This window comes from Coregonus lavaretus, assembly GCF_964263955.1.
Source record: "Coregonus lavaretus genome assembly, chromosome: 26".
Lineage (NCBI taxonomy): Eukaryota > Metazoa > Chordata > Actinopteri > Salmoniformes > Salmonidae > Coregonus > Coregonus lavaretus.
Window position 1 is genome coordinate 42,266,354 of NC_140013.1, and position 27,777 is coordinate 42,294,130.

At 44.7% G+C, this 27,777-nt stretch overlaps 1 protein-coding gene across 1 annotated transcript; it reads left to right on the plus strand.

Annotated features, from left to right (window-relative positions):
• The first annotated feature begins 5,895 nt into the window (after nucleotides 1-5,895).
• nek3 (NIMA related kinase 3) lies at nucleotides 5,896-26,988 on the plus strand. Its single transcript, XM_084142454.1, has 14 exons — nucleotides 5,896-5,936; nucleotides 6,283-6,417; nucleotides 10,398-10,491; nucleotides 10,942-11,039; nucleotides 14,237-14,320; nucleotides 15,825-15,892; nucleotides 16,485-16,571; nucleotides 16,964-17,018; nucleotides 17,957-18,157; nucleotides 21,446-21,545; nucleotides 21,922-22,098; nucleotides 22,883-23,002; nucleotides 25,872-25,989; nucleotides 26,441-26,988. Exons 2-14 carry the CDS (start codon nucleotides 6,301-6,303, stop codon nucleotides 26,505-26,507), a joined length of 1,386 nt encoding a protein of 461 aa, XP_083998580.1. The 5' UTR covers nucleotides 5,896-5,936; nucleotides 6,283-6,300; the 3' UTR covers nucleotides 26,508-26,988.
• The last annotated feature ends 789 nt before the right edge of the window (nucleotides 26,989-27,777 follow it).

Genomic DNA, 27,777 nt, shown 5'->3' on the forward strand with positions numbered 1-27,777 from the left:
AGAGTGCAGAATAACTGATGAATTTACGAACGCTCAACACGCGTTGAATATGACCAGTGTCAGTAAACGTCGGCAAAAAAAGAAAATACAATTGTTGCCAGCAGCACAGTTACAGTCACCAACGCTCTAGATAACATGAAAACAGCCTAACCAGATCTGCTAGGGCGAGAAAAATGATCCGTGAGGTGCAGAGCTCGTCGCTGTTGAGGTGATTCAGTCCATGTGGGAGAAGAACTCCAAAGGCATGGAGTTGGAACAACAACGTCGCCTTTGGGATCTGCTGTTTGAGATCCCACCATAGCTTCACCACCACCCCTGGAGATGCTGGGTGTACCCATCTGGTGCAGCACTGAATCAACACAGGCCAAGCCATCCCCATCCGTCAGCACCACCGTCGCCTCTCACTGGACGGCAGGCCATCGCAGATCAGCTGCAAAGCCCCTGGGCCTCACCAGTGGTATTGGTCCAAAAGAAGGATGGGACATGGAGGCACTGTGTTGGTTACCGCCAGGTGAATGACATAACTGTCAAGAACTCCTACCGCTGCCCCCGGCTGGCTGAGTCCCTTGATTGGTGGTGAGGTCCACATGGTTCTCTTCGGCTGAGTCCCTTGTTTGGTGGTGGGGTCCACATGGTTCTCTTCGGCTGAGTCCCTTGATTGGTGGTGGGGTCCACATGGTTCTCTTCGGCTGAGTCCCTTGATTGGTGGTGGGGTCCACATGGTTCTCTTCGGCTGAGTCCCTTGTTTGGTGGTGGGGTCCACATGGTTCTCTTCGGCTGAGTCCCTTGATTGGTGGTGGGGTCCACATGGTTCTCTTCGGCTGAGTCCCTTGATTGGTGGTGGGGTCCACATGGTTCTCTTCGGCTGAGTCCCTTGATTGGTGGTGGGGTCCACATGGTTCTCTTCGGCTGAGTCCCTTGATTGGTGGTGGGGTCCACATGGTTCTCTTCGGCTGAGTCCCTTGATTGGTGGTGGGGTCCACATGGTTCTCTTCGGCTGAGTCCCTTGTTTGGTGGTGGGGTCCACATGGTTCTCTTCGGCTGAGTCCCTTGATTGGTGGTGGGGTCCACATGGTTCTCTTCGGCTGAGTCCCTTGATTGGTGGTGGGGTCCACATGGTTCTCTTCGGCTGAGTCCCTTGATTGGTGGTGGGGTCCACATGGTTCTCTTCGGCTGAGTCCCTTGATTGGTGGTGGGGTCCACATGGTTCTCTTCTTTGGACCTTCGAAGTGGCTAGTGGCAGGTTGCCATGGCTCCAGTAACTACTCCAGAACTGTGTGGTTGGTAATTTATAGTCTTACAATCGCAACGTTGACTGTTTGAAGTTGTGGACAGGTGTCTTTTATACTGATAACAAGTTCAAACAGGTGCCATTAATACAGGTAACGAGTGGAGGACAGAGGAGCCTCTTAAAGAAGAAGTTACAGGTCTATGAGAGCCAGAAATCTTGCTTGTTTGTAGGTGACCAAATACTTATTTTCCACCATAATTTGCAAATAAATTCATTAAAAATCCTACAATGTGATTTTCTGGATTTTTTTTCCTAAATTTGTCTGTCATATTTGACATGTACCTATGATGAAAATTACAGGCCTCTATTGGTGGCTGACTAAATACTTTTTTCCCCCACTGTACATGTGGGTAGAGTTAAAGTGACTATGCATAGATAATAAACAGAGTAGCAGCAGCGTAAAAGATGGGGTGGGGGTGGGGGTACAATGCAAATAGTCTGGGTAGCCATGATTAGCTGTTCAGGAGTCTTATGGCTTGGGGGTAGAAGCTGTTAAGAAGCCTCTTGGACCTAGACTTGGCGCTCCGGTACCGCTTGCCGTGCGGTAGCAGAGAGAACAGTCTATGACTAGGGTGGCTGGAGTCTTTGACAATTTTGAGGGCCTTCCTCAGACACCGCCTGGTATAGATGTCCTGGATGGCAGGAAGCTTGGCCCCAGTGATGTACTGGGCCGTGCTCAGTTCTCTTTTTTTTCCTGTAGTCCACAATCATCTCCTTTGTCTTGATCACGTTGAGGGAGAGGTTGTTATCCTGGCACCACAAGGCCAGGTCTCTGACCTCTTCCCTATAGGCTGTCTCATGATCAGGCCTACCACTGTTGTGTCGTCGGCAAACTTAATGATGTTGTTGGAGTTGAGGATCAGCGTGGCAGATGTGTTGTTACCTACCCTTACCACCTGGGGGCGGCCCGTCAGGAAGTCCAGGATCCAGTTGCAGAGGTGAGGTGTTTAGTCCCAGGGTCCTTAGCTTAGTGAGGTGGCAACACATGTCCCGGAGTGGTGGGGTGATTTTTTCCCCCCCTCTGGGGTCCGGCAACCCAACTAGGTAAAACTCCAGGCCCTGTAGAGTATAACAGTAATTAATCAGTTGTAAGAAAGTTTTGTATGGGCTATGATGGGACCAGAGTTTTTTCTAATTAGGTCACATGGTTTAAAAAAGAAAACTCAGCCCTAAGGAGTATAAAAATCCTGTCCAGCTGCAGCAACCTTGAACTTGTTCATATGAATTATATTTTAAAACTTAAAACGGGGTTACATTATATATATATACAGTGGGGGAAAAAAGTATTTAGTCAGCCACCAATTGTGCAAGTTCTCCCACTTAAAAAGATGAGAGAGGCCTGCAAAGTATTGAGAAACTTTTGTTATTGACCAAATACTTATTTTCCACCATAATTTGCAAATAAATTCATTAAAAATCCTACAATGTGATTTTCTGGATTTAATTTTCTCATTTTGTCTGTCATAGTTGACGTGTACCTATGATGAAAAGTACAGCCCTCTCTCATCTTTTTTAAGTGGAAGAACTTGCACAATTGGTGGCTGACTAAATACTTTTTTTCCCCCACTGTATATTTTAAAACTTAACACGGGGTTTGCTTTACACAGACACAGAGACAATAACTGTGATTGTCCAATAGAACGCACAGGGCTCAGCTTGCTTTATGCAGGTTTGCATCGTCTATGCAACTGAAATTTCAAAAGTTGCTCACACAGTCTATGTCATCACTGTTGTATTGATTGATTAAATCCAGTTTTGGATTGAAAAGGTCCAGGTAGCCTAGCAAGCCCAAGTCTGAATATCAACCAAAATTGACCACGTTCACATTTTTTTCTCCTTACACAAATAAATGGGCTTTAAATACATAACGTTACCTCTTCGTTTACCCTGGCCAGAGAGGATGGGGACATTCTGTCTTCTGTATGCCGCTACAGTTGATCAGACTGAAAAATAGTATTGTTTTCAACCCATACAGTCTATGAGACCAGGCTGATTTTAGCAAACATGATAACACATCACTACCAACTGACACAAGCATAAACCTTTTACAGCCTCCTCCTAAACAATAGATGTCTCAGATCTGACCTGCAGCCTGGTCTCATCGACCAGACGTAACATCGTAAATGTAACTCCGTGACACTCCTATTAGTATGATATGTGAAAGGAGGGTGGATGGGTGGGCGTATAACGTGAACTATCTAGCAACCCAAAGGTTGCGTGTTCGAATCTCATGATGGACAATTTTAGCATTTTAGCTAATGAGCAACTTTGCAACTACTTATATATTGTTAAGCTACTTTTTAGCTACTTTGCAACTACTTAGCATATTAGCTAACCCATAATCCTTTTAGCTAACCCTTTAACCTAACTCCTAACTCCTAACCATAACCCTAACACTGACCCTAACCCCTATTCTAGCTAATGTTAGCCAGCTAGCTGTACGTTTTGCAAATTCGTAACATATCTTACGAATTGCAATTCGTAACATATTGTACGAATTGCAATTTGTAACATATCATACGAATTGTAATAAAAAATGTATACATACCATACGAAACGTAACATATACTAAATGGAGTGTCTCTGATTTATGTACAGAATAATACGAAATGCTCTGAGACCAGGTTGGCTAAACAAATACCAGAGGAAAGTGTCTCTTTGCTAGACATGCATTGTGCCTGGTCCTAAGACCTGTATTTCTGTGAATATGATTGGTCAAAACACACACAGAACCAGCAACAATTTGCGTGAGTTGACAAATCATGAGGCAAGTCAGTCTAATAAACAGTAGCATACTTTCCTATTTTTAATGTTTTCATGTCAATATTTGTATCATAGTAAATCACAATGTATTGAAAACTGCTGGGACAAATGCCAGCTCGCCACACATTTGCCGGCGGCCGTGTAATCTGGTTTGGTTGTAGGGCCGACCAGTAATCTTGTTTGGTTGTACCAGTAATCTTGTTTGGTTGTTGGGCTTACCAGTAATCTTGTTTGGTTGTAGGTCCTACCAGTAATCTTGTTTGGTTGTAGGGTCGACCAGTGATCTCTTTTGGTTGTAGGTCCTACCAGTAATCTTGTTTGGTTGTAGGGCCGACCAGTAATCTTGTTAGGTTGTAGGTCCTACCAGTAATCTTGTTTGGTTGTAGAGCCTACCAGTAATCTTGTTTGGTTGTACCAGTAATCTTGTTTGGTTGTAGGGCCTATCAGTAATCTTGTTTGGTTGTACCAGTAATCTTGTTTGGTTGTAGGGCCTACCAGTAATCTTGTTTGGTTGTAGGACCTACCAGTAATCTTGTTTGGTTGTAGGGCATACCAGTAATCTTGTGTGGTTGTACCAGTAATCTTGTTTGGTTGTAGGTCCTACCAGTAATCTTGTTTTTTTGTAGGGCCTACCAGTAATCTTGTTTGGTTGTACCAGTAATCTTGTTTGGTTGTAGGGCCTACCAGTAATCTTGTTTGGTTGTACCAGTAATCTTGTTTGGTTGTACCAGTAATCTTGTTTGGTTATAGGGCCTACCAGTAATCTTGTTTGGTTGTAGGGCCTACCAGTAATCTTGTTTGGTTGTAGGGCCTACCAGTAATCTTGTTTGGTTGTAGGGCCTACCAGTAATCTTGTTTGGTTGTAGGGCCTACCAGTAATCTTGTTTGGTTGTAGGGCCTACCAGTAATCTTGTTTGGTTGTAGGGCCTACCAGTAATCTTGTTTGGTTGTAGGGCCGACCAGTAATCTTGTTTGGTTGTAGGGCCTACCAGTAATCTTGTTTGGTTGTAGGGCCTACCAGTAATCTTGTTTGGTTATAGGGCCTACCAGTAATCTTGTTTGGTTGTCTGTCATTTCAGAGTTACACAGCTCAGTGTGTCCTCATCCAGCTAACATTGATAGAGCTCTGCTTTTTATAATGTGAAAATTACTAAACATTTCACTGTCTTTGATCCGTTTCCCTGTCAGTAACATAATGTTGTGTAGGAGGATGAGAGGGCAGAAATTAGGAGTTAGTCATAAAAAAGTGTTTTATTGCTCTAACCATTAGGCGACCTGCCGCCCTACATCAGATAGACAGGGCTCTTCATTTCAGCATCTATACAGTCAACATTACTCTGTTTGTTTGAGATGGAGACTGATTCATGTTTTCAATGCATGTGTATCACATACTGCTTACTGGAAAAAGGTAGACTGCTTACTGTAACGTGCGTGCTGATAATTTGCATAAGGAACTTTATTTACCAATACATGCCATTAGAGGATACTTTTTTTGAATCAGTGTCAGGCTGTGTAATACGAGATCCTCCGAAAAGTTTGGTTTGACAGTAGACTAAATCTCAATTAACTCGAAAGTCGTATCACTGATACCTTGCTGAGTAATTAATTACACTTGAGGTAAAATGGCTATTACTTTTTCTGCAACCATTTCATGAGTTGTAACTAGATAGTGCACATTATAGTAAAAAAAAAACTCAAAATATCCTATTTGACATACAGGATGTATAACTGTGCTTCTACCGCCATCTCGTGGCTGAATGCTATTGGAGCAGTCTTTAAAAGGACTACGCCTTGCATACGTCATACAATAATACGGAAGCAGAGCGGTGGACAAAGAATACCGTACACACGCGGGTAATATTGACAGAATCCTACAAGAAAAGTATGTAAAAACAGCATTTTATTTATGTTACTTACCAAGCTATAAACTACACGTCAGCATTTTAACCTTGTGTATTCAATATTTGATTATGTTAGTGAACAAGATTTTGTACAGTAGTACACTGTTTCTTGTTTCATTGTCAGACTGCCAACTCAACCGCAAATAAAAGGGGAAACCTTTAGCATGTGTCAAGTGATGGCCCAAGCCAGGAAGTCAAATTGACTGACCCACTTTATAAATAAAGTGATAAAGACAGCCCAATGTTTGAGTTGGCTAGTATAATTACAAAATAACAACATACAAATTGATTGTAATGCTTTCTAGTAATATATTGTTCTCCATTCAGGTCAATGCCAGTGTGACCATGGATGGGTACTCGGTCCATAAAGTAATAGGTGTAGGGTCCTTTGGTCGGGCACTGCTGGTCCAATCCAGAACCAACCATGAGAACTATGTCATGAAAGAGATCCTACTCCCAAAGGTAGGTTATTATTACCATAGAATGGAATACAGTAAACAAGTAACTGCCAAAATAAAGGAAACACCAACATAAAGTGTCTAATAGTGTGTTGGTTGGGCCACCACGAGCCAGAACAGCTTCAATGCACCTCGGCGTTGATTCTACAAGTGTCTGGAACTCTATTGGAGGGATGAGACACCATTCTTCTGTGAGAAATTCCATCATTTGGTGTTTTGGTGGTGGAAAACACTGTCTCAGGCGCCGCTCCAGAATCTCCCATAAGTGTTCAATTGGGTTGAGATCTGGTGACTGAGATGGTCATATGGTTTACATAGTTTTCATGCTCATCAAACCATTCAGTGCCCTGTGGATGGGGGCATTGTTACAGGTTTTGGTTTTTCCATTTATGTTAGCACGTAGGCCGCATCGATTGGTGTCACCTCGTTAGTCAGTATGTGTTACACCCGTGCTGGTTGCGATCTCGTTAGTGGGAAGGTGTTTCACCTGTGCTGGCCCAGGTGATATTTAAGAGTGGCTGGCCCAGGTGATATTTAAGAGTGGCTGGCCCAGGTGATATTTAAGAGTGGCTGGCCCAGGTGATATTTAAGAGTGGCTGGCCCAGGTGATATTTAAGAGTGGCTGGCCCAGGTGATATTTAAGAGTGGCTGGCCCAGGTGATATTTAAGAGTGGCTGGCCCAGGTGATATTTAAGAGTGGCTGGCCCAGGTGCTATTTAAGAGTGGCTGGCCCAGTGCCCCGGTTGTCTTGATAGATGTGGAGCGTTAACACCTTTAGTTGTCTCTCCCTATTTGACTTCTAGAAAAACATGTTTTAATCTGATCTTTCCTGTTTTCATTTTGCTCCACTTTGTGGTTTGCGTCCTGTCTTTCAGTTTGTGGGTTTTTCTTGTCTTTGCCTCTTCTTGGGCAGATTTAGTGGGTCTCATGGTGGTCGTCTTTTAGGTCCCAGTTGTTGTTGCTAGTCAACTTCCAGTGGACCCCCCCATGAGTGTGTCTCTGAACCCCTCCTAAAACCACCTGTTATGTTTTGGTTGTCAGTGACTCTTTGTTAGTTCCCCCTTCTGTTTGAGTGACATTTTTGGTTTTCTAGCAGGGGAACGTAACAGCGTGGCCTGCCCAGTATTTTGATACATTACCCTAAACATTGTTAATTTCTTATCTCAGGAACCACACCTGTGTGGAGAAGAGAAGGGAAGGGAAGCAGACCTGTGTGGTAGGGAAGGGAAGGGAAGGGAAGGGAAGGGAAGGGAAGCAGACCAGACTCATTGGTCCTTTAAAAACCTGTATGTAAAATATTGCTAAAGCTTGGAAAATCAATAAATGTGACATGTTTGTTTCCAACATTAGGGCTGATTTCCGTAAGTTAAATCCGCTTCGTGTTTCGTATCCTTGCCAGGATACTAACGAGTATCGCGATACTGCCCTATTGTGTGGAACCACCAGCTTTCAATATAATGAGTCATTTACTCAATTGTTTCCATTATTTGGCCCTTACCTGTATATCTAGCAATATCAATTTGCATGTTTTCCTTTTGGCGTTAACCTACAGTACCAGTCAAAAGTTTGGACACACCTACTCATTCAAGGGTTCTTCTTTATATAAAAAAATGTTTACATTGTAGAATAATAGTGAAGACATCAAAACTATGAAATAACACGTATGGAATCATGTAGTAACCAAAAAAGTGTTAAACAAATCAAAATATATTTTATAGTTGAGATTCTTCAAATAGCCACCCTTTGCCTTGATGACAGCTTTGCACACTCTTGGCATTCTCTCAACCAGTTTCATGAGGTAGTCACCTGGAATGCATTTCAATTAACAGGTGTGCCTTGTTAAAAGTTGATTTGTGGAATTTCTTTCCTTAATGCGTTTGAGCCAATCAGTTGTGTTGTGACAGAAGATAGACTTATTTGGTAAAAGACAAAGTCCATATTATGGCAAGAACAGCTCAAATAAGCAAAGAGAAACGACAGTCCATCATTACTTTCAGACATGAAGGTTAGTCAATACGGAACATTTCAAGAACTTTGAAAGTTTCTTCAAGTGCAGTTGCAAAAACCATCAAGCGCTATGGTGAAACTGGCTCTCATGAGGACCGCCACAGGAATGGAAGACCCAGAGTTACCTCTGCTGCAGAGGATAAGTTCATTACAGTTACCAGCCTCAGAAATTGCAGCCCAAATAAATGCTTCACAGAGTTCAAGTAACAGACACATCTCAACATCAACTGTTCAGTGGAGACTGTGTGAATCAGGCCTTCATGGTAGAATTGCTGCAAAGAAACCACTACTAAAGGACACCAATAAGAAGAAGAGACTTGCTTGGGCCAAAACACAAGCAATGGACATTAGACCGGTGGAAATGTGTCCAATGGTCTGGAGTCCAAATTTGAGATTTTTGGTTCCAACCGCTGTGTCTTTGTGAGACGCGGTGTGTGTGAACGGATGATCTCTGCATGTGTATTTCCCACCGTAAAGCATGGAGGAGGTATTATGGTGTGGGGGGTGCTTTGCTGGTGACATTGTCTGTGATTTATTTAGATTTCAAGGCACACTTAACCAGCATGGCTACCACAGCATTCTGCAGCGATACGCCATCCCATCTGGTTTGGGCTTAGTGGGACTATCATTTGTTTTTCAACAGGACAATGACCCAACACACCTCCAGACTGTGTAAGGGCTATTTTACCAAGAAGGAGAGTGATGGAGTGCTGCATCAGATGACCTGGCCTCCACAATCACCCGACCTCAACCCAATTGAGATGGTTTGGGATGAGTCGGACGGCAGAGTGAAGGAAAAGCAGCCAACAAGTGCTCAGCATATGTGGGAACTCCTTCAGGACTGTTGGAAAAGCATTCCAGGTGAAGCTGGTTGAGAGAATGCCAAGAGTGTGCAAAGCTGTCATCAAGGCAAAGGGTGGCTATTTGAAGAACCTCAAATATAAAATGTATTTTGATTTGTTTAACACTGTTTTGGTCACTACATGATTCCATATGTGTTATTTCATAGTTTTGATGTCTTCACTATTATTCTACAATGTAAAAAATTAAGAAAAACCCTAATCAAATCAAATCAAATTGTACTGGTCACATGCGCCGAATACAACAGGTGCAGACATTACAGTGAAATGCTTACTTACCGCCCTTAACCAACAGTGCATTTATTTTTAACCAAAAAAGTAAAAATAAAACAACAACAAAAAAAGTGTTGAGGAAAAAAAAGAGCAGAAGTAAAATATAATAACAGTAGGGAGGCTATATATACAGGGGGGTACCGGTGCAGAGTCAATGTGCGGGGGCACCGGCTAGTTGATGTAGTTGAGGTAATGTGTACATGTGGGTAAAGTTAAAGTGACTATGCATAAATAATTAACAGAGTAGCAGCAGCGTAAAAGGATGGGGTGGGGGGGCAGTGCAAAATAGTCCGGGTAGCCATGATTAGCTGTTCAGGAGTCTTATGGCTTGGGGGTAGAAGCTGTTGAGAAGTCTTTTGGACCTAGACTTGGCACTCCGGTACCGCTTGCCGTGCGGTAGCAGAGAGAACATTCTATGACTAGGGTGGCTGGAGTCTTTGATAATTTTCAGGGCCTTCCTCTGACACCGCCTGGTATATAGGTCCTGGATGGCAGGAAGCTTGGCCCCAGTGATGTACTGGGCCGTACGCACTACCCTCTGTAGTGCCTTGCGGTCGGAGGCCCAGCAGTTGCCATACCAGGCGGTGATGCAACCAGTCAGGATGCTCTCGATGGTACAGCTGTAGAATTTTTTGAGGATCTGAGGACCCATGCCAAATCTTTTCAGTCTCCTGAGGGGGAATAGGCTTTGTCGTGCCCTCTTCACGAATGAGTAGGCGTGTCCAAACTTTTGACTGGTACTGTATATGTATGCATTTATCATAATAACTACCTCTGGTCCAGAGGCGTCTACATGGCTTCTTAAGATTCTGGACCAGAGCTAAGTAATAACTGTCTTTTTCAGATGCAATCCAAGATGGAGAACACCAGAAGAGAAGCTGTACTCCTGTCCAGGATGAAACATCCCAGCATAGTGGCCTTCAGGGACTCTTTTGAAGGTAGACAGTTTCACTGTGGCTATCTTGATTGTGAAATGAAACTGCTTTGATACTGCCATCCTTGTAAGATTATGCAATCCCACTGGGCAAAAACTGGTTCAAAAACTGGTTCAACAACAAAATTCAATGAGATGACGTTGAATCAACATGGAAAACTGATTTTAGATTTGAAAAGACATCAGTAAGGGCATTTGATAATTTTTTATCACCCCACTTTTAACCTAAATCCAATGACATGGTGACATTTTTTTGTTGTTGATTTCATGTTGAATTCACATTTAGTTGACAACTCAACCAAAATGTAAATCAAAACTAGACGTTGAACTTGACGTCTGTGCCCAGTGGGATGCTTTTTGTTCTGCTTATGTATGTAATTGGGTATGTATTGCTTATGAATGTGATATGAAGTCTGTGGTATGTGAAGTAGGGCTGGTGTCTTGTCTCCTGTAGGTGATGGCCACCTCTACATAGTAATGGAGTTCTGTGGCGGGGGGGACCTGCTCCAAAGGATACAGCAACAGAAAAACACACTGTTCTCACAGGACACAGTATGACACCTTCATTCATAAATTAATTTGGTTAATTAGCTAACTCGGCCAAATGCAAATCTCAAATAGTAGACCAGTATATGGTTTCCCACTGTTTTGAAAACACTAACTGGTAGGGATGTGACGAACGTGGAATTTTGGATGACTGTAATTGGCCAGCCAAATGACGAGGTCTCGGTAAAACCATTCGAATATCATTTAAAAAATAATATATATATATATATATATATATATATATATATATATATACACACAGTTGAAGTCGGAAGTTTACATACACCTTAGCCAAATACATTTCAATTTTAATATTTTTGTAATATTTTTTTATATTTTGTTTATTATTAATTGTATTTATTTTCATTTATTTTATTTTTGGGGGGGGGGGAATCTTAGTAAAAATTCCGTGTCTTAGGTCAGTTAGGATCACCACTTTTATTTTAAGAATGTGAAATGTTCTAATAATAGTAGAGAGAATGATTTATTTCAGCTTTTATTTATTTCATCACATTCCCAGTGGGTCAGAAGTTTACATACACTCAATTAGTATTTGGTAGCATTGCCTTTAAAATGTTTCGCTTGGGTCAAACGTTTCGGGTAGCCTTCCACAAGCTTCCCACAATAAGTTGGGTGAATTTTGGCCCATTCCTCCTGACAGAGCTGGTGTAACTGAGTCAGGTTTGTAGGCCTCCTTGCTCGCACACGCTTTTTCTGTTCTGCCCACAAATGTTCTATAGGATTGAGGTCAGGGCTTTGTGATGGCCACTCAAATACCTTGACTTTGTTGTCCTTAAGCCATTTTGCCACAACTTGGGAAGTATGCTTGGGGTCATTGTCCATTTGGAAGACCTATTTGCGACCAAGCTTTAACTTCCTGACTGATGTCTTCAGATGTTGCTTCAATATATCCACATAATTGTCCTTCCTCATGATGCCATCTATTTTGTGAAGTGCACCAGTCCCTCCTGCAGCAAAGCACCCCCACAGCATGATGCTGCCACCCCCGTGCTTCACGGTTGGGATGGTGTTCTTCAGCTTGCAAGCGTTCCCCTTTTTCCTCCAAACATAACGATGGTCATTATGGCCAAACAGTTCTATTTTTGCTTCATCAGACCAGAGGACATTTCTCCAAAAAGTATGATCTTTGTCCCCATGTGCAGTTGCAAACCATAGTCTGGCTTATTTATGGCGGTTTTGGAGCAGTGGCTTCTTCCTTGCTGAGCGGCCTTTCAGGTTATGTCGATATAGGACTTGTTTTACTGTGAATATATATACTTTTGTACCTGTTTCCTCCAGCATCTTCACAAGGTCCTTTGCTGCTGTTCTGGGATTGATTTGCACTTTTGGCACAAAAGTACGTTAATCTCTAGGAGACAGAACGCGTCTCCTTCCTGAGCGGTATGACGGCTGCGTGGTCCCATGGTGTTTATACTTGCGTACTGTTGTTTGTACTGATGAACGTGGTACCTTCAGGCGTTTGGAAATTGCTCACAAGGATGAACCAGACTTGTGGAGGTCTACAATTTCTTTTCTGAGGTCTTGGCTGATTTCTTTAGATTTTCCCATGATTTCAAGCAAAGAGGCACTGAGTTTGAAGGTAGGCCTTGAAATACATCCACAGGTACACCTCCAATTGACTCAAATGATGTCAATTAGCCTATCAGAAGCTTCTAAAGCCATGACATCATTTTCTGGAATTTTCCAAGCTGTTTAAAGGCACAGTCAACTTAGTGTATGTAAACTTCTGACCCACTGGAATTGTGATACAGTGAATTATAAGTGAAATAATCTGTCTGTAAACAATTGTTGGAACATTTACTTGTGTCACGCACAAAGTAGATGTCCTAACCGACTTGCCAAAACTGTAGTTTGTTAACAAGAAATTTGTGGAGTGGTTGAAAAACTAGTTTTAATGACTCCAACCTAAGTGTATGTAAACTTCCGACTTCAACTGTATATAAAAAAATAAAGCAAAACCTGGAATGAGTACTACCAGTGAAAAGTTTGGACACACCTACTCATTCAAGGGTTTTTCATTATTTTTACTATTTTCTACATTGTAGAATAATAGTGAAGACATCAAAACTATGAAATAATACATATGGAATCATGTAGTAACCAAAAAACTGTTAAACAAATCAAAATATATTTTATATTTGAGATTCCTTGATGACAGCTTTGCACACTCTTGGCATATTCATATATTCATTGCGGCGATTCTGTTGAAAACATTTCTTAAACTGACCTACCTGAATTTGTCTAATAGAAAATGGTTTGTTTGGACGAGTGATTACACCCTAGATCTGCTAGATGCAAGCGAGAGTGTGCAAATTTCATTTCATTTTCATTTTAGTCATTTAGCAGACGCTCTTATCCAGAGCGACTTACAGTTAGTGAATACATATTTGTTTTATACTGGCCCCCCGTGGGAATCGAACCCACAACCCTGGCGTTGCAAACGCCATGCTCTATCAACTGAGCTACATCCCTGCCGGCCATTCCCTCCCCTACCCTGGACGACGCTGGGCCAATTGTGCGCCGCCCATGAGTCTCCCGGTCGCGGCCGGCTGCGACAGAGCCTGGATTCGAACCAGGATCTCTAGTGGCACAGTTAGCACTGCGATGCAGTGCCTTAGACCACTGCGCCACTCAGGAGCTGTCCGCAAAGCGGTATTGAATGTGTCACTGTCACCTTGATTACTCCAATTTGCCTCTCGACCTGTGTGCACCTATGTTATAAACTTTAATTTCATAGGCTAGGTTGTAGCAACCTCATGATGAGTACAGGGTAAATTCTAGTATCATGTAGTAGCCTAAACCTATCGATGTTACATTGAACTGGGTGAACGGAATATGAATGACAGTCATCCAATATGCTGTAATAGAAATAAGGCCGTGCTCGTATAATGAAAATTGGCCTCCCCTAATTTTAAATGTATTGCATCACAATACCAGGCAGCAGAGTGAATGTGGCTGCTATGAAAGTGAACTGTGTGTGCAGTTGATAAGGGGTATATTCATTTGTTTGCTTTGTTTCAACAAAGTTTCATCACGTTGTTAAGAGTCCATGTTTTTTTAGTTTTACTTTGCTCTTTTATGACTTTTATTTTATTTATACAGTAATTGTGCCTGCCCTAACTGGTTTATTCTCTGGAGAAAGGATCCCACTCGGACTGTATTTCATGTCTCTGTGTTACTAGATTCTGAAGTGGTTTGCTCAGATGTGTTCTGGTACAAAGCACATCCATGACAAACGTGTCTTACACAGGGATCTCAAGTCCAAGGTAAGTTCCAAAGTTTACGTTTTTTTCCATAGCTACGTTTCAGATTGGCAACATATTTCCTTTTTAAGGTCACGTTGTGAGTTGCAGATATTACGTTTATCGTCCTGTGGCTGCCATCTTTTGACATTTTTCACGTACATTTCTCTTGAATGAGCGGCAGGTAGCTTAGTGGTTAAGAGCGTTGTGCCAGTAACCGAAAGGTCGCTGGTTCTAATCCCGAGCCGACTAGGTGAAAAATCTGTCTATGTGCCCTTGAGCAAGGCACTTAACCCTAATTGCTCCTGTAAGTCGCTCTGGATAAGAGCGTCTGCTAAATGACAAATAAAAAAATAAAAAGAATAAAAAGAATGGGCCTAAAAAAAATACTTTCTAAAGAATTCGTATTGGAACAGTATATTCCAAATCCTATTATAACAATTGGATGACTTTGGGTGTTTCAGTAAAGCAACAATTTGCCTTCATTAGTCTACTTTATTACAATGTTAGTTTTATGTCACTTCACATGTCAAGTGTAATTGCGCCATTTTGTATTTACCCAAGTTCTCTCTCAACTCCGCGACCACCCGCAAGCAATATGTTTTTGTTGTTGTTGTTGGCCTGATGCAGGATTCTAGAGAGACTCTTAGACTGAAACATTCACACCTCCATTCATTTACAAAAGGGAAGTCCAATAGCTCGGCTAGGTGTGAAAAATCCCCCTTTTTGTGCGCCACAGTTTAGAGATTTACATTGACATTTTAGTCATTTAGCAGACGCTCTTATCCAGAGCGACTTACAGGAGCAATTAGGGTTAAGTGCTTTGCTCAAGAGCACATCGACAGATTTTTCACCTAGTCGGCTCGGGGATTAGAACCGGCGACCTTTCGGTTACTGGCACAACGCTCTTAACCACTAAGCTACCTGCCGACCCTAGACTGTGATAGATCAGCGTTCTGACTACCCCTTGTGACAGTGGGGTGCAATGACAGAATTACGCAGTTTACCACAAACTGTTGCGGCATAAGCTTGGATGTTTTGAGGAACCACTGTATATATTGTAAGCCTATATCTGAAAAGAATTTCAGCTCTTCCACGTAGTCTCCCGAGTGGCGCAGTGGTCTAAGGCACTGCATTGCAGTGCTAGCTGTGCCACTAGAGATCCTGGTTCGTATCCAGGCTCTGTCGTAGCCGGCCGCGACCGGGAGACCCCATGGGGCGGCGCACAATTGGCCCAGCGTCGTCCAGGGTAGGGGAGGGAATGGCCGGCAGGGATGTAGCTCAGTTGGTAGAGCATGGCATTTGCAACGCCAGGGTTGTGGGTTCGATTCCCACGGGGGGGGGCCAGTATGAAAAACGTATGCACTCACTAACTGTAAGTCGCTCTGGATAAGAGCGTCTGCTAAATGACTAAAATGTAAATTGAATGTGTTTCACCTCTAAATCAGGTCAGTGACAGAAGGAAACAGGAAGTCATGTAGTTTTACTGTACATTTATTTTCATCACTTCCTTCTCGTTTGTCCTCAGAATATCTTCCTGACTGACAATGGGACAGTGAAACTGGGTGACTTTGGCTCAGCCTGTGTTCTAAACAGGTACCAGAAGATGCTTTGCCATTTAATACTTTTCTGAAAATATCACTTTTCTAATACTGTTTCTATATTACTATAAGTATACACGGAGTATACAAAACATTAAGAACACCTTCCTAATACCAGGTGTCGAAAGCGTTCCACAGGGATGCTGGCCCATGTTGACTCAAATGCTTCTCAGAGTTGTGTCAAGTTGGCTGGATGTCCTTTGGGTGGTGGACCGTTCTTGATACACACGGGAAACGGTTGAGCGTGAAAAACCCAGCAGCGTTGCAGTTCTTGACACCAAACCGGTACGCCTACCACCATACCCCGTTCAAAGGCACTTCAATCTTTTGTCTTGCCCATTCACCCTCTGAATGGCACACATGCACAATCCATGTCTCAATTAAAACACTGATTGTAGATGAAGGGGAGGAGACGGGTTAAAGTGGATTCAACGAATGACATCAATACGGGATCGTAGCTTTCACCCAGTCAGTCTACGTCACGGAAAGAGCAGGTGTTCTTAATGTTTTGTACACTCAGTGTATGGAGTCATTTTAGATATTATTTATCATTTGCTTTAATGATGTCCTGTTATTCTCTGTCACAGTGCGAAGGCCTTTGCTCACACATACGTTGGAACTCCGTACTACGTTTCCCCTGAGATCTGGGACAGTAAGCCATACAATAATAAGAGGTAGGATCATAATACCCTGTACTATGACATCCGAAAATGTATTGATCAATGATTAGAGATTTCTGATTAACCCTATAATCCACTGTATAGAAATAATATATTTAACTTTAAACTTAGCCAAGGGAGGCGTGGGATGTGTGATATCTAACTCTGTCAGTGTTCCAGTGACGTGTGATATCTAACTCTGTCAGTGTTCCAGTGACGTGTGATATCTAACTCTGTCAGTGTTCCAGTGACGTGTGATATCTAACTCTGTCAGTGTTATAGCGACGTGTGATATCTAACTCTGTCAGTGTTCCAGTGACGTGTGATATCTAACTCTGTCAGTGTTCCAGTGACGTGTGGTGCCATGTAATTTCTCGTCTGTGTGAATATATTTGTGTGTGTTCCAGCGACGTGTGGTCTCTCGGCTGTGTCCTCTACGAGCTCTGCACCCTGCGACACCCGGTACACTCACACACACACACACACACACACACACACACACACACACACACACACACACACACACACTCTCTCTCTCACTCTGGAGCCGTAGCCTGTGGCAGTTGTCTGGAGCTGTAGCCTGTAGCAGTCATTTTGGAGCTGTGGCCTGTAGCAGTCTGGAGCTGTAGCCTGTGGCAGTCAGTCTGGAGCCGTAGCCTGTGGCAGTCAGTCTGGAGCCGTAGCCTGTGGCAGTCAGTCTGGAGCGGTGGCCTGTAGCAGTCTGTCTTTCTGGAGCTGTAGCCTTTGTCAGTCTGGAGCCGTAGCCTGTGGCAGTCTGTCTGGAGCTGTAGCCTGTAGCAGTCAGTCTGGAGCCATAGCCTGTGGCAGTCTGTCTGGAGCTGTAGCCTGTAACAGTCAGTCTGGAGCCGTAGCCTGTAGCAGTCTGTCTTTCTGGAGCTGTAGCCTTTGTCAGTCTGGAGCCGTAGCCTGTGGCAGTCAGTCTGGAGCCGTAGCCTGTAGCAGTCAGTCTGGAGCCATAGCCTGTGGCAGTCAGTCTGGAGCCGTAGCCTGTACCAGTCTGGAGGTGTAGCCTGTACCAGTCTGGAGGTGTAGCCTGTGGCAGTCTGTTTGGGGGTGTAGCCTGTACCAGTCTGGAGCCGTAGCCTGTACCAGTCTGGAGGTGTAGCCTGTACCAGTCTGGAGGTGTAGCCTGTACCAGTCTGGAGCCGTAGCCTGTAGCAGTCAGTCTGGAGCCGTAGCCTGTACCAGTCTGGAGGTGTAGCCTGTACCAGTCTGGAGCCGTAGCCTGTAGCAGTCAGTCTGGAGCCGTAGCCTGTACCAGTCTGGGGGTGTAGCCTGTACCAGTCTGGAGGTGTAGCCTGTACCAGTCTGTCAGTTTGGTTTGTGTTTCCAGGGATCCTCCTAAACCTCTGTTCTCCCTCCCTCCCTCCCCGTCTCAGTTCCAGGCTCCTAGTTGGAAGAGTCTGATCATGAAGGTGTGTCGTGGTTCCTACCCTCCTCTACCACAACACCTGCCTTATGAGCTGCACTACCTGGTCAAACACATGTTCAAGACCAACCCCAAAGACCGTCCGTCCCTCCACACCATCCTCACGTCTCACCGCGTAGCCAGACTCCTGCGCAGACACCTGCCCAACAAGGTAAAAGCCCTGTTCAGAACAAGCCCCCTACCCCCTAGACACCATCCCCTACCAACAAGGTACAAGCCCTGTTCGGAACAAGGCCCCTACCCCCTAGACACCATCCCCTACCAACAAGGTACAAGCCCTGTTCGGAACAAGGCCCCTACCCCCTAGACACCATCCCCTACCAACAAGGTACAAGCCCTGTTCAGAACAAGCCCCCTACCCCCTAGACACCATCCCCTACCAACAAGGTACTAGATAAGCTCTGTTCAGAACAAGGCCCCTACCCCCTAGACACCATCCCCACCATCCCCTACCAACAAGGTACTAGATAAGCTCTGTTCAGAACAAGGCCCCTACCCCCTAGACACCATCCCCTACCAGAGCATGTGAGCGGTCGGAAATCCCCCTCATCACTCGTGGAGCGGCGCTTCGCTCCATTCATTAGAATCACCACTTAACCAACACCCATCTATATTTGGTTTTGAAGTATTGAAACCAAACCATATGATTTGAATGAAAAGTATTTTTAAAAAACATGAAAAGGTGATTGTAAGAAGAGCTCATTATTTCAAATAGGCTACGTGTCATATTAAACAGCATATAAACACTGGGCGGCAGGTAGCTCAGTGGGTAAGAGCGTTGTGCCAGTAACCGAAAGGTCGCTGGTTCTAATCTCCGAGCCGACTAGGTGAAAAATCTGTCGACGTGCCCTTGAGCAAGGCACTTAACCCTAATTGCTCCTGTAAGTCGCTCTGGATAAGAGCGTCTGCTAAATGACTAAAATGTAAATAGGTCAGGAGCCAGACAAGGAGCCTAACAAGCAACGAAAATTCATTATTTAGGCTGTATTATTTCAATTATTTTCAAGGCTATAGCCTACAAAGAAATACATTGTGAAGCATTTTGCGAGAGCGACACACTAGGCTGGTAGGGACGTTAAGCGCTCAGCATTTTTAAACAACATTTCATTGTATTAAATCATTATAGATTTGTATTGAATCTATACATTTCACATACAGGCTGTGACTTAAATTAAAACGGAAAATACCTTTTATTAGGCTCAGTGCCTTTTTGAATTCATTTTTAGAAACACCAGTTTGGTCGCAGTGCTAGCTGTGCCACTAGAGATCCTGGTTCGAGTCCAGGCTCTGTCGCAGCCGGCCGCGACCGGGAGACCCATGGGGCGGCGCACAATTGGTCCAGCGTCGTCCACGGTAGGGGAGGGTTTGGCCGGCAGGGATGTGGGTTCGTTTCCCACGGGGGGCCAGTATAAAAAAAACAACAAAAAAAACATGTATGCCCTCACTAACTGTAAGTCGCTCTGGATAAGAGCGTCTGCTAAATGACTAAAATGTAAATGTGAATGTCAGTCTTCAGGCTCATGCGATGGTGCCTGGAGAGCCGGCCAGCAGCGGAGGATATCCTCTCTGCGCTTGCAGGGCCACTGGGGCTAAACACCCTTTTAGCTGCTCTTGCCAGGCAGAAATGCAGTTGTTTTTTATTTTTATTATAGATCAGCTTTAATATTTCAGGTAGATTGTAGCTTCCATCAATGTAATCGTCTGCATAATTTCCAATCCCCCGTAGATGTAAATAGATAGATACACTACCGTTCAAAAGTTTGGGGTCACTTAGAAATGTCCTTGTTTTCAAAAGAAAAGCAAAAAAACATGTTGTCCATTTTTTAAATAACATCAAATTGATCAGAAATACAGTGTAGACATTGTTAATGTTGTAAATGGCTATTGTAGCTGGAAACGGCTGATTTTTTAATAGAATATCTACATAGGCGTACAGAGGCCCATTTATCAGCAACCATCAGTCCTGTGTTCCAATGGCACGTTGTGTTTGCTAATCCAAGTTTGTCATTTTAAAAGGCTAATTGATCATTAGAAAACCCTTTTGCAATTATGTTAGCACAGCTGAAAACTGTTGTGCTGATTTAAAGAAGCAATAAAACTGGCCTTCTTGAGACTAGTTGAGTATCTGGAGCATCAGCAATTGTCGGTTCGATTACAGGATCAAAAATGGGCAGAAACAAATAACTCTCTTCTGAAACTCGTCAGTCTATTCTTGTTCTCAGAAATGAAGGCTATTCCATGCGAGAAATTGCCAAGAAACTGAAGATCTCGTACAACGCTGTGTACTACTATTCACAGAACAGCGCAAACTGTCTCTAACCAGAATAGAAAGAGGAGTGGGAGGCCCCGGTGCACAACTGAGCAAGAGGACAAATTCATTACAGTGTCTAGTCTGAGAAACAGATGCCTCACAGGTCCTCAACTGGCAGCTTCATTAAACAGTACCCGCAAAACACCAGTCTCAACATCAACAGTGAAGAGGCGGCTCCGGGATGCTGACCTTCTAGGCAGAGTTGCAAAGAAAAAGCCATATCTCAGACTGCCCATCTTAATCTTTTATTTTCATTGGTCAGTCTGAGATATGGCTACTCTGCGTTTTTGCCTTATAATATGAAATTACAGTAGGCTACCGATAGCCTTTATCGATTACCCTTTTTCATACGTAATGGAATGTGGCCCCTTGAAAGCGCCTCGGCTATGGCATGTTTTGTTTGTCTGTCTGTTAGGGTAGGCTACACTACGGAATTTTTTAAATGCCGACACGAAACGTTCTCTGGAGATATGAACGTGCATTTTACTTGTCTGTAAAGGCATGAGGTTTCTGAAGCGGCACTAATTCTCAGGCGACCAGAACTGTCAATCAAATCATCTTGAGCTGCTGCGCGCAGCTTAATCTCTCCAAAAAAAAAAGAAAAAGTACTTTAAAGTTGAGTTAAATACCGTGACTTATCAAGACATTTAGTAGAAATAAAACGCATCTAGCTTCCATACCATAAAAGAACACAGCAGCACATCAATCAGTAACATGTATTGTTGTCAGGGAAACAATACAGAACATTTTTATGCCGGAGCAGAATTCTACTGTCACTTTTTTTTAGTTGTGGGGGGTGCGCAACTCAATACTATGAAGGTGTTCCTAATGTTTTGTACACTCAGTGTACATGGCTAACCTCGTGGTGACACTACCGTGCCTTCTAGTGTGTACACAGGTGAAATCTTTTTGAAGTGAACCCATGCTCATCTATCAAACTGACATGTTGTGATCAAATGTAGAATTTAACAATTTAAATCCAAAACTTCGGCGCCACGTGTTAGAGGGTTGTGTGTGTGTGTGTGTGTGTGTGTGTCTGTCTGTGTGTGTGTGTGTGTGTGTATGTGTGTGTGGTAGCCGGTGGTACGTTTCTGATGCAGCACGTTGCTTTCGGGATCTGATCCGTAGGAGTTGGAGAGGAGAACCGGGAGGTGGAGGAGAGAGGAGGGGGAAAAGGTAGCCTCACTCCTGGGGCAGAAGACCCTCATGACAGCCTCTACCTTGGAGGGTAAGCAGGCTAGGAAGATGTTCTTCATCTCATGGTGAGATTGAACTGCAGGGTCCTAGTGTGAAGACCAGCAGGTTGAGTAGGACATTTTAAACATCATTTATCATCAATTTACAACCTGTTATTCGTAAAACGTTATTTTACGGTGTGTGTATAGATAAACTACTACGTATTTACTAATAAATGACACGGTAGAGCGGTAATAACACAGTCATAACCTATGGATTATTGTGTTTCTTTTTAGATTAATTTGAATGAAACTAAACTGGTCCTTTTTAAGGTCCCTCACAGTGAAAGTGCCCTGGTGTGAAAAACTGTATTTTTTTAAAATTTATTTATAAGGAAGTTGAACGTGTTTGATGATGTCTTCATACAGGTCTGGAGTCCTGTGTGGCCCCTGCTGAGGCCCCTGCTGAGAGCGGCAGCAGTGGAGAGCAGCGTGGCCCTCGTAGACAGTGGGCCCCGTGCCCATCAGACACAGCTCTACTGCTGTTGCCTAACACTGACCTCCTCTCCTCTGGGAGTCTGGCAACCGCAGGCCAGACACATTCAGGTATGCTGGTACTCTCACTAAGGCAGGCCAGACACACCCCTTATCAGGTACTGAAACAGGCCAGACACACCCCTTCTGACCCCTAGATGGGTACTCTCACTGAAACAGGCCAGACACACCCCTTCTGACCCCTAGATAGGTACTCTCACTGAAACAGGCCAGACACACCCCTACTGACCCCTAGATAGGTACTCTCACTGAAACAGGCCAGACACACCCCTTCTGACCCCTAGATGGGTACTCTCACTGAAACAGGCCAGACACACCCCTTCTGACCCCTAGATAGGTACTCTCACTGAAACAGGCCAGACACACCCCTTCTGACCCCTAGATAGGTACTCTCACTGAAACAGGCCAGACACACCCCTTCTGACCCCTAGATAGGTACTCTCACTGAAACAGGCCAGACACACCCCTTCTGACCCCTAGATAGGTACTCTCACTGAAACAGGCCAGACACACCCCTTCTGACCCCTAGATAGGTACTCTCACTGAAACATTATAGAAAGTAACGTTGTCGTCATTCAAACATCACAGGATATCCAGGTACACTAAAACAAAGTAGAATGAACAACGCACAGTATATATTTTTGCAATAAACATTTATTGGGAAGTGATGTTTTGAGTCACTAAAGCATCCACTCCACAAACATTTTGAGTCCTACAATCTGCCCTCAGATTTCACCATTCATTCATGTTAAGAGGATTCAATAAAATGTATTAAAAACTAATAATATTATTATTATTTTATTAGAAACTGTCAATATGTCCATTCATTCTGTAGAGAACAGAGAGAGAAGAGAGAGAAAAGTATGGGACAGGAGTCCACCAGAGAGACTACTCCGTCTGTTAGAGAAAGCCCAGCTCAGCACCGCTTTCAGAACCTACTCCATACACACAGAAGGTATGTCCTGCTTACAGGGAAATCTTATTATAAACATTTACAGTATAATGTACCTGTCTACCACATGGTTGGTCATGCATGCTGAATCCTTATTTTCTGATTGAAGGTATTGTAAGAGATGACTGACGTGTGACTTGCCAAGTGATATTTTAGATGAAGTGATGCAGATCTCTCAACATCCCGAACGTCGTGCCATTAGTGATAGACGTGGTTGCAACTCTTCCATGTGCTTCCATCTCTACTGTTATGACTTACTGCAAGGTCTACCACTGTTCAGCGGTGGAAAAAGTACCCAATTGTCATACTTGATTAAAAGTAAAAAATACTCAAGTAAAAGTGAAAGTCACCCAGTAAAATACTACTTGAGTAAAAGTCTAAAAGTATTTGGTTTTAAATATACTATAAGTATCAAAAGTAAAAGTATAAATCATTTCAAATTCCTTCAATTAAGCAAACCGGACAGCATCATTTTTTAAATTTACGGATAGCCAGGGGCACACTCCAACACTCTGACATCATTTACAAACGAAGCATGTGTTTAGTGAGTCCGGCAGATCAGGGGCAGTAGGGATGACCAGGGATGTTCTCTTGATAAGTGTGGGAATTAGGCAATTTTCCTGTCCTGCTAAGCATTCAAAATGTAACGAGCTGCCCAGTGACACAAGCCTACCAGACGAGCTAAATCACTTCTATGCTCGCTTCGAGGCAAGCAACACTGAAACATGCATGAGAGCATCAGCTGTTCCGGATGACTGTGTGATCACGCTCTCCGTAGCTGATGTGAGTAAGACTTTTAAGCAGGTCAACATTCACAAGGCCGCAAGGCCAGACAGATTACCAAGACGCGTACTCCGAGCATGCGCTGACCAACTGGCAAGTTCTTCACTGACATCTTCAACATGTCCCCGACTGAGTCTGTAATACTAACATGTTTCAAGCAGACCACCATAGTCCCCGTGCCCGTGTGGTCCTCTGTAGCTCAGCTGGTAGAGCACGGCGCTTGTAACGCCAAGGTAGTGGGTTCGATCCCCGGGATCACCCATACACAAAAATGTATGCACGCATGACTTTTAAGTCGCTTTGGATAAAAGCGTCTGCTAAATGGCATATTATATTATTATTATATCAAGGACACTAAGATAACCTTCCTAAATGACTATCGACCCGTAGCACTCACGTCTGTAGCCATGAAGTGCTTTGAAAGGCTGGTCATGGCTCACATCAACACCATTATCCCAGAAACCCTAGACCCACTCCAATTTGCATACCGCCCCAACAGATCCACATATGATGCAATCTCTATTGCACTCCACACTGCCCTTTCCCACCTGGACAAGAGGAACACCTACATGAGAATGTTATTCATTGACTACAGCTCAGCGTTAAACACTATAGTGCCTTCAAAGCTCATCACCAAGCTAAGGACCCTGGGACTAAACACCTCCCTCTGCAACTGGATCCTGGACTTCCTGACGGGCCGCCCCCAGGTGGTAAGGGTAGGTAACAACACATCTACCACGCTGATCCTCAACACGGGGGCCCCTCAGGGGTGCGTGCTCAGTCCCCTCCTGTACTCTCTGTTCACCCACGACTGCATGGCCAGGCATGACTCCAAAACCATTATTAAGTTTGCCGATGACACAACAGTGATAGGCCTGATCACCGACAACGATGAGACAGCCTATAGGGAGGAGGTCAGAGACCTGGCCGTGTGGTACCAGGATAACAACCTCTCCCTCAACGTGATCAAGACAAAGGAGATGATTGTGGATTACAGGAAAAGGAGGACCGAGCACGCCCCCATTCTCATTGACGGGGCTGTAGTGGAGCAGGCTGAGAGCTTCAAGTTCCTTGGTGTCCACATCAGCAACGAACTATCATGGTCCAAACACACCAAGACAGTCTTGAAGAGGGCACGACAAAGGCTATTCCCCCTCAGGAGACTGAAAAGATTTGGCATGGGTGCTCAGATCCTCAAAAAGTTATACAGCTGCACCATCGAGGGCATCCTGACTGGGGAGAGGCGACGGTCGAGAGCCACGCGTCCTCCAAAACACAACCCTGCCAAGCCGCACTGCTTCTTGACACACTGCTCGCTTAACCCGGAAGCTAGCCATACCAATGTGTTGGAGGAAACGCTGTCCAAACGAAATCAGCTTGCAGGTGCCCGGCCCGCCACAAGGAGGCGCTAGAGCACGATGGGACAAGGAAATCCCGGCCGGCCAAACCCTCCCCTAACCCATTTAGGCAGGTTAGACTGACCAGGTGAATCCAGGTGAAAGCTATGATCCCTTATTGATGTCCCTCATTCAGTGTAGATGAAGGGGAGAAGACTGGTTAAAGAAGGATTTTTAAGCGAATTGAGATATGCATTGTGTATGTGTGGCCATTCAGAGGGTGAATGGGCAAGACAAAATATTAAAGTTCCTTTGAACGGGGTATGGTAGTAGGTGCCAGGCGCACCGGTTTGTGTGAAGAACTGCAAAGTTGCTGGTTTTTCACGCTCAACCGTTTCCCGTGTGTATCAAGAATGGTCCACCACCCAAAGGACATCCAGCCAAACTTGACACAGCCGTGGGAAGCATTGGAGTCACCACGGGTCAGCATCCCTGTGGAACGCTTTCGACCACCTTGTAGAGTCCATGCCCCGACGAATTGAGGCTGTTCTGACGGCAAAAGGGGGGTGCAACTCAATATCAGGAAGGCGTTCCTAATGTTTTGTTCACTCAGTGTACACTCATTCTGATTTAGGGCTAGGCACTGATTTTATAGGGGTCAAAAGTAGGGCCCTATAATGTATGGAATAGGGCCTTGTCCCACACTACATAGGGTAAAGGGTGTGATTTGAAAACGTGTCCCTCTACCCCAGGGGAAGACCCTCTGGTAGGTCCCCTGTCCAGGGGAGGAGGGGACGACACAGACGGACAGACAGCTGGACAGACAGAGGATGAAGACAGGCTGCAACCACGCTCTGATGACGAGGACACGTGAGTCCTCCTGGAAGCCCATTGGCCAGACCAGCCATAAGTTGTGTCCCAAATGGCACCCTGATCCCCATATAGTGCACTACTTTTGACCAGAGCCCTGTCGGGTGTAATTTGGGACCAACACAGAGAATAGGAAGTCATATAACCATTAGACTCTATAGGGTCCATCTGATGCATTAAATTAGTTAAATAACTCATGCTTCAGTGGAACCATATTGAGGAGTCAATACCCATCCATTCTGTGAATATTACCCTTCTATCATTTGGGGATGTATGTATCAAGCCTCTCGGAGTAGGAGTGCTGATCTTTGGATCAGTTTTGCCTCTCAGATCATAATGAATAAGATGAGATGGACATGGAGGAGCTGACTTTAGATCAGCACTTCTACTCTGAGAGAAGCTTGATACATACGGTTCCCTGTTTTCTAACAATACCATGTCCTATCCTCAGAGACTTTGAAGAGGACTGTCCCTGTGACTGGATGGATGAACTGGAACAGATGTCTATGGACCACTGATGTTACCTAGCGGTCTGCCTACCTAGATATGTCCACTACAGTAGTCCCCTGTCCTCTACAGTAGTCCCCTGTCCACTACAGTAGTCCCCTGCCCACTACAGTAGTCCCCTGTCCACTGTCTACAGTATGTCCACTACAGTAGTCCCCTGTCCACTACAGTAGTCCCCGGTCCTCTACAGTAGTCCCCTGTCCACTACAGTAGTCCCCTGTCCACTACAGTAGTCCCCTGTCCACTACAGTAGTCCCCTGTCCACTACAGTAGTCCCCTGTCCACTACAGTAGTCCCCTGTCCTCTACAGTAGTCCCCTGTCCACTACAGTAGTCCCCTGTCCACTACAGTAGTCCCCTGTCCTCTACAGTCCCCTGTCCTCCACTGTCTACAGTAGTCCCCTGTCCACTACAGTAGTCCCCTGTCCTCTACAGTAGTCCCCTGTCCACTACAGTAGTCCCCTGTCCTCTACAGTAGTCCCCTGTCCACTGTCTACAGTAGTCCCCTGTCCACTACAGTAGTCCCCTGTCCTCTACAGTAGTCCCCTGTCCTCTACAGTAGTCCCCTGTCCACTACAGTAGTCCCCTGTCCACTACAGTAGTCCCCTGTCCACTACAGTAGTCCCCTGTCCTCTACAGTCCCCTGTCCTCCACTGTCTACAGTAGTCCCCTGTCCTCTACAGTAGTCCCCTGTCCACTACAGTAGTCCCCTGTCCACTACAGTAGTCCCCTGTCCACTACAGTAGTCCCCTGTCCACTACAGTAGTCCCCTGTCCTCTACAGTCCCCTGTCCTCCACTGTCTACAGTAGTCCCCTGTCCACTACAGTAGAGGTCCACTACAGTAGTCCCCTGTCCTCTACAGTAGTCCCCTGTCCTCTACAGTAGTCCCCTGTCCTCTACAGTAGTCCCCTGTCCTCTACAGTAGTCCCCTGTCCTCTACAGTAGTCCCCTGTAGTACAGTAGTCCCCTGTCCTCTACAGTAGTCCCCTGTCCTCTACAGTAGTCCCCTGTCCACTACAGTAGTCCCCTGTCCACTGTCTACAGTAGTCCCCTGTCCACTACAGTAGTCCCCTGTCCTCTACAGTAGTCCCCTGTCCACTACAGTAGTCCCCTGTCCTCTACAGTAGTCCCCTGTCCTCTACAGTAGTCCCCTGTCCTCTACAGTAGTCCCCTGTCCTCTACAGTAGTCCCCTGTCCTCTACAGTAGTCCCCTGTCCTCTACAGTAGTCCCCTGTCCTCTACAGTAGTCCCCTGTCCACTGTCTACAGTATGTCCACTACA

Bases quoted from the DNA above. Each gene is read 5' to 3' on its own strand.
- nek3 (XM_084142454.1), top strand. From the start codon at position 6,301: ATGGATGGGTACTCGGTCCATAAAGTAATAGGTGTAGGGTCCTTTGGT. The intron at 14,321-15,824 runs GTAAGTTCCAAA...GTTTGTCCTCAG, and splicing joins ACAGGGATCTCAAGTCCAAG to AATATCTTCCTGACTGACAA. The intron at 15,893-16,484 runs GTACCAGAAGAT...TCTCTGTCACAG, and splicing joins TCAGCCTGTGTTCTAAACAG to TGCGAAGGCCTTTGCTCACA.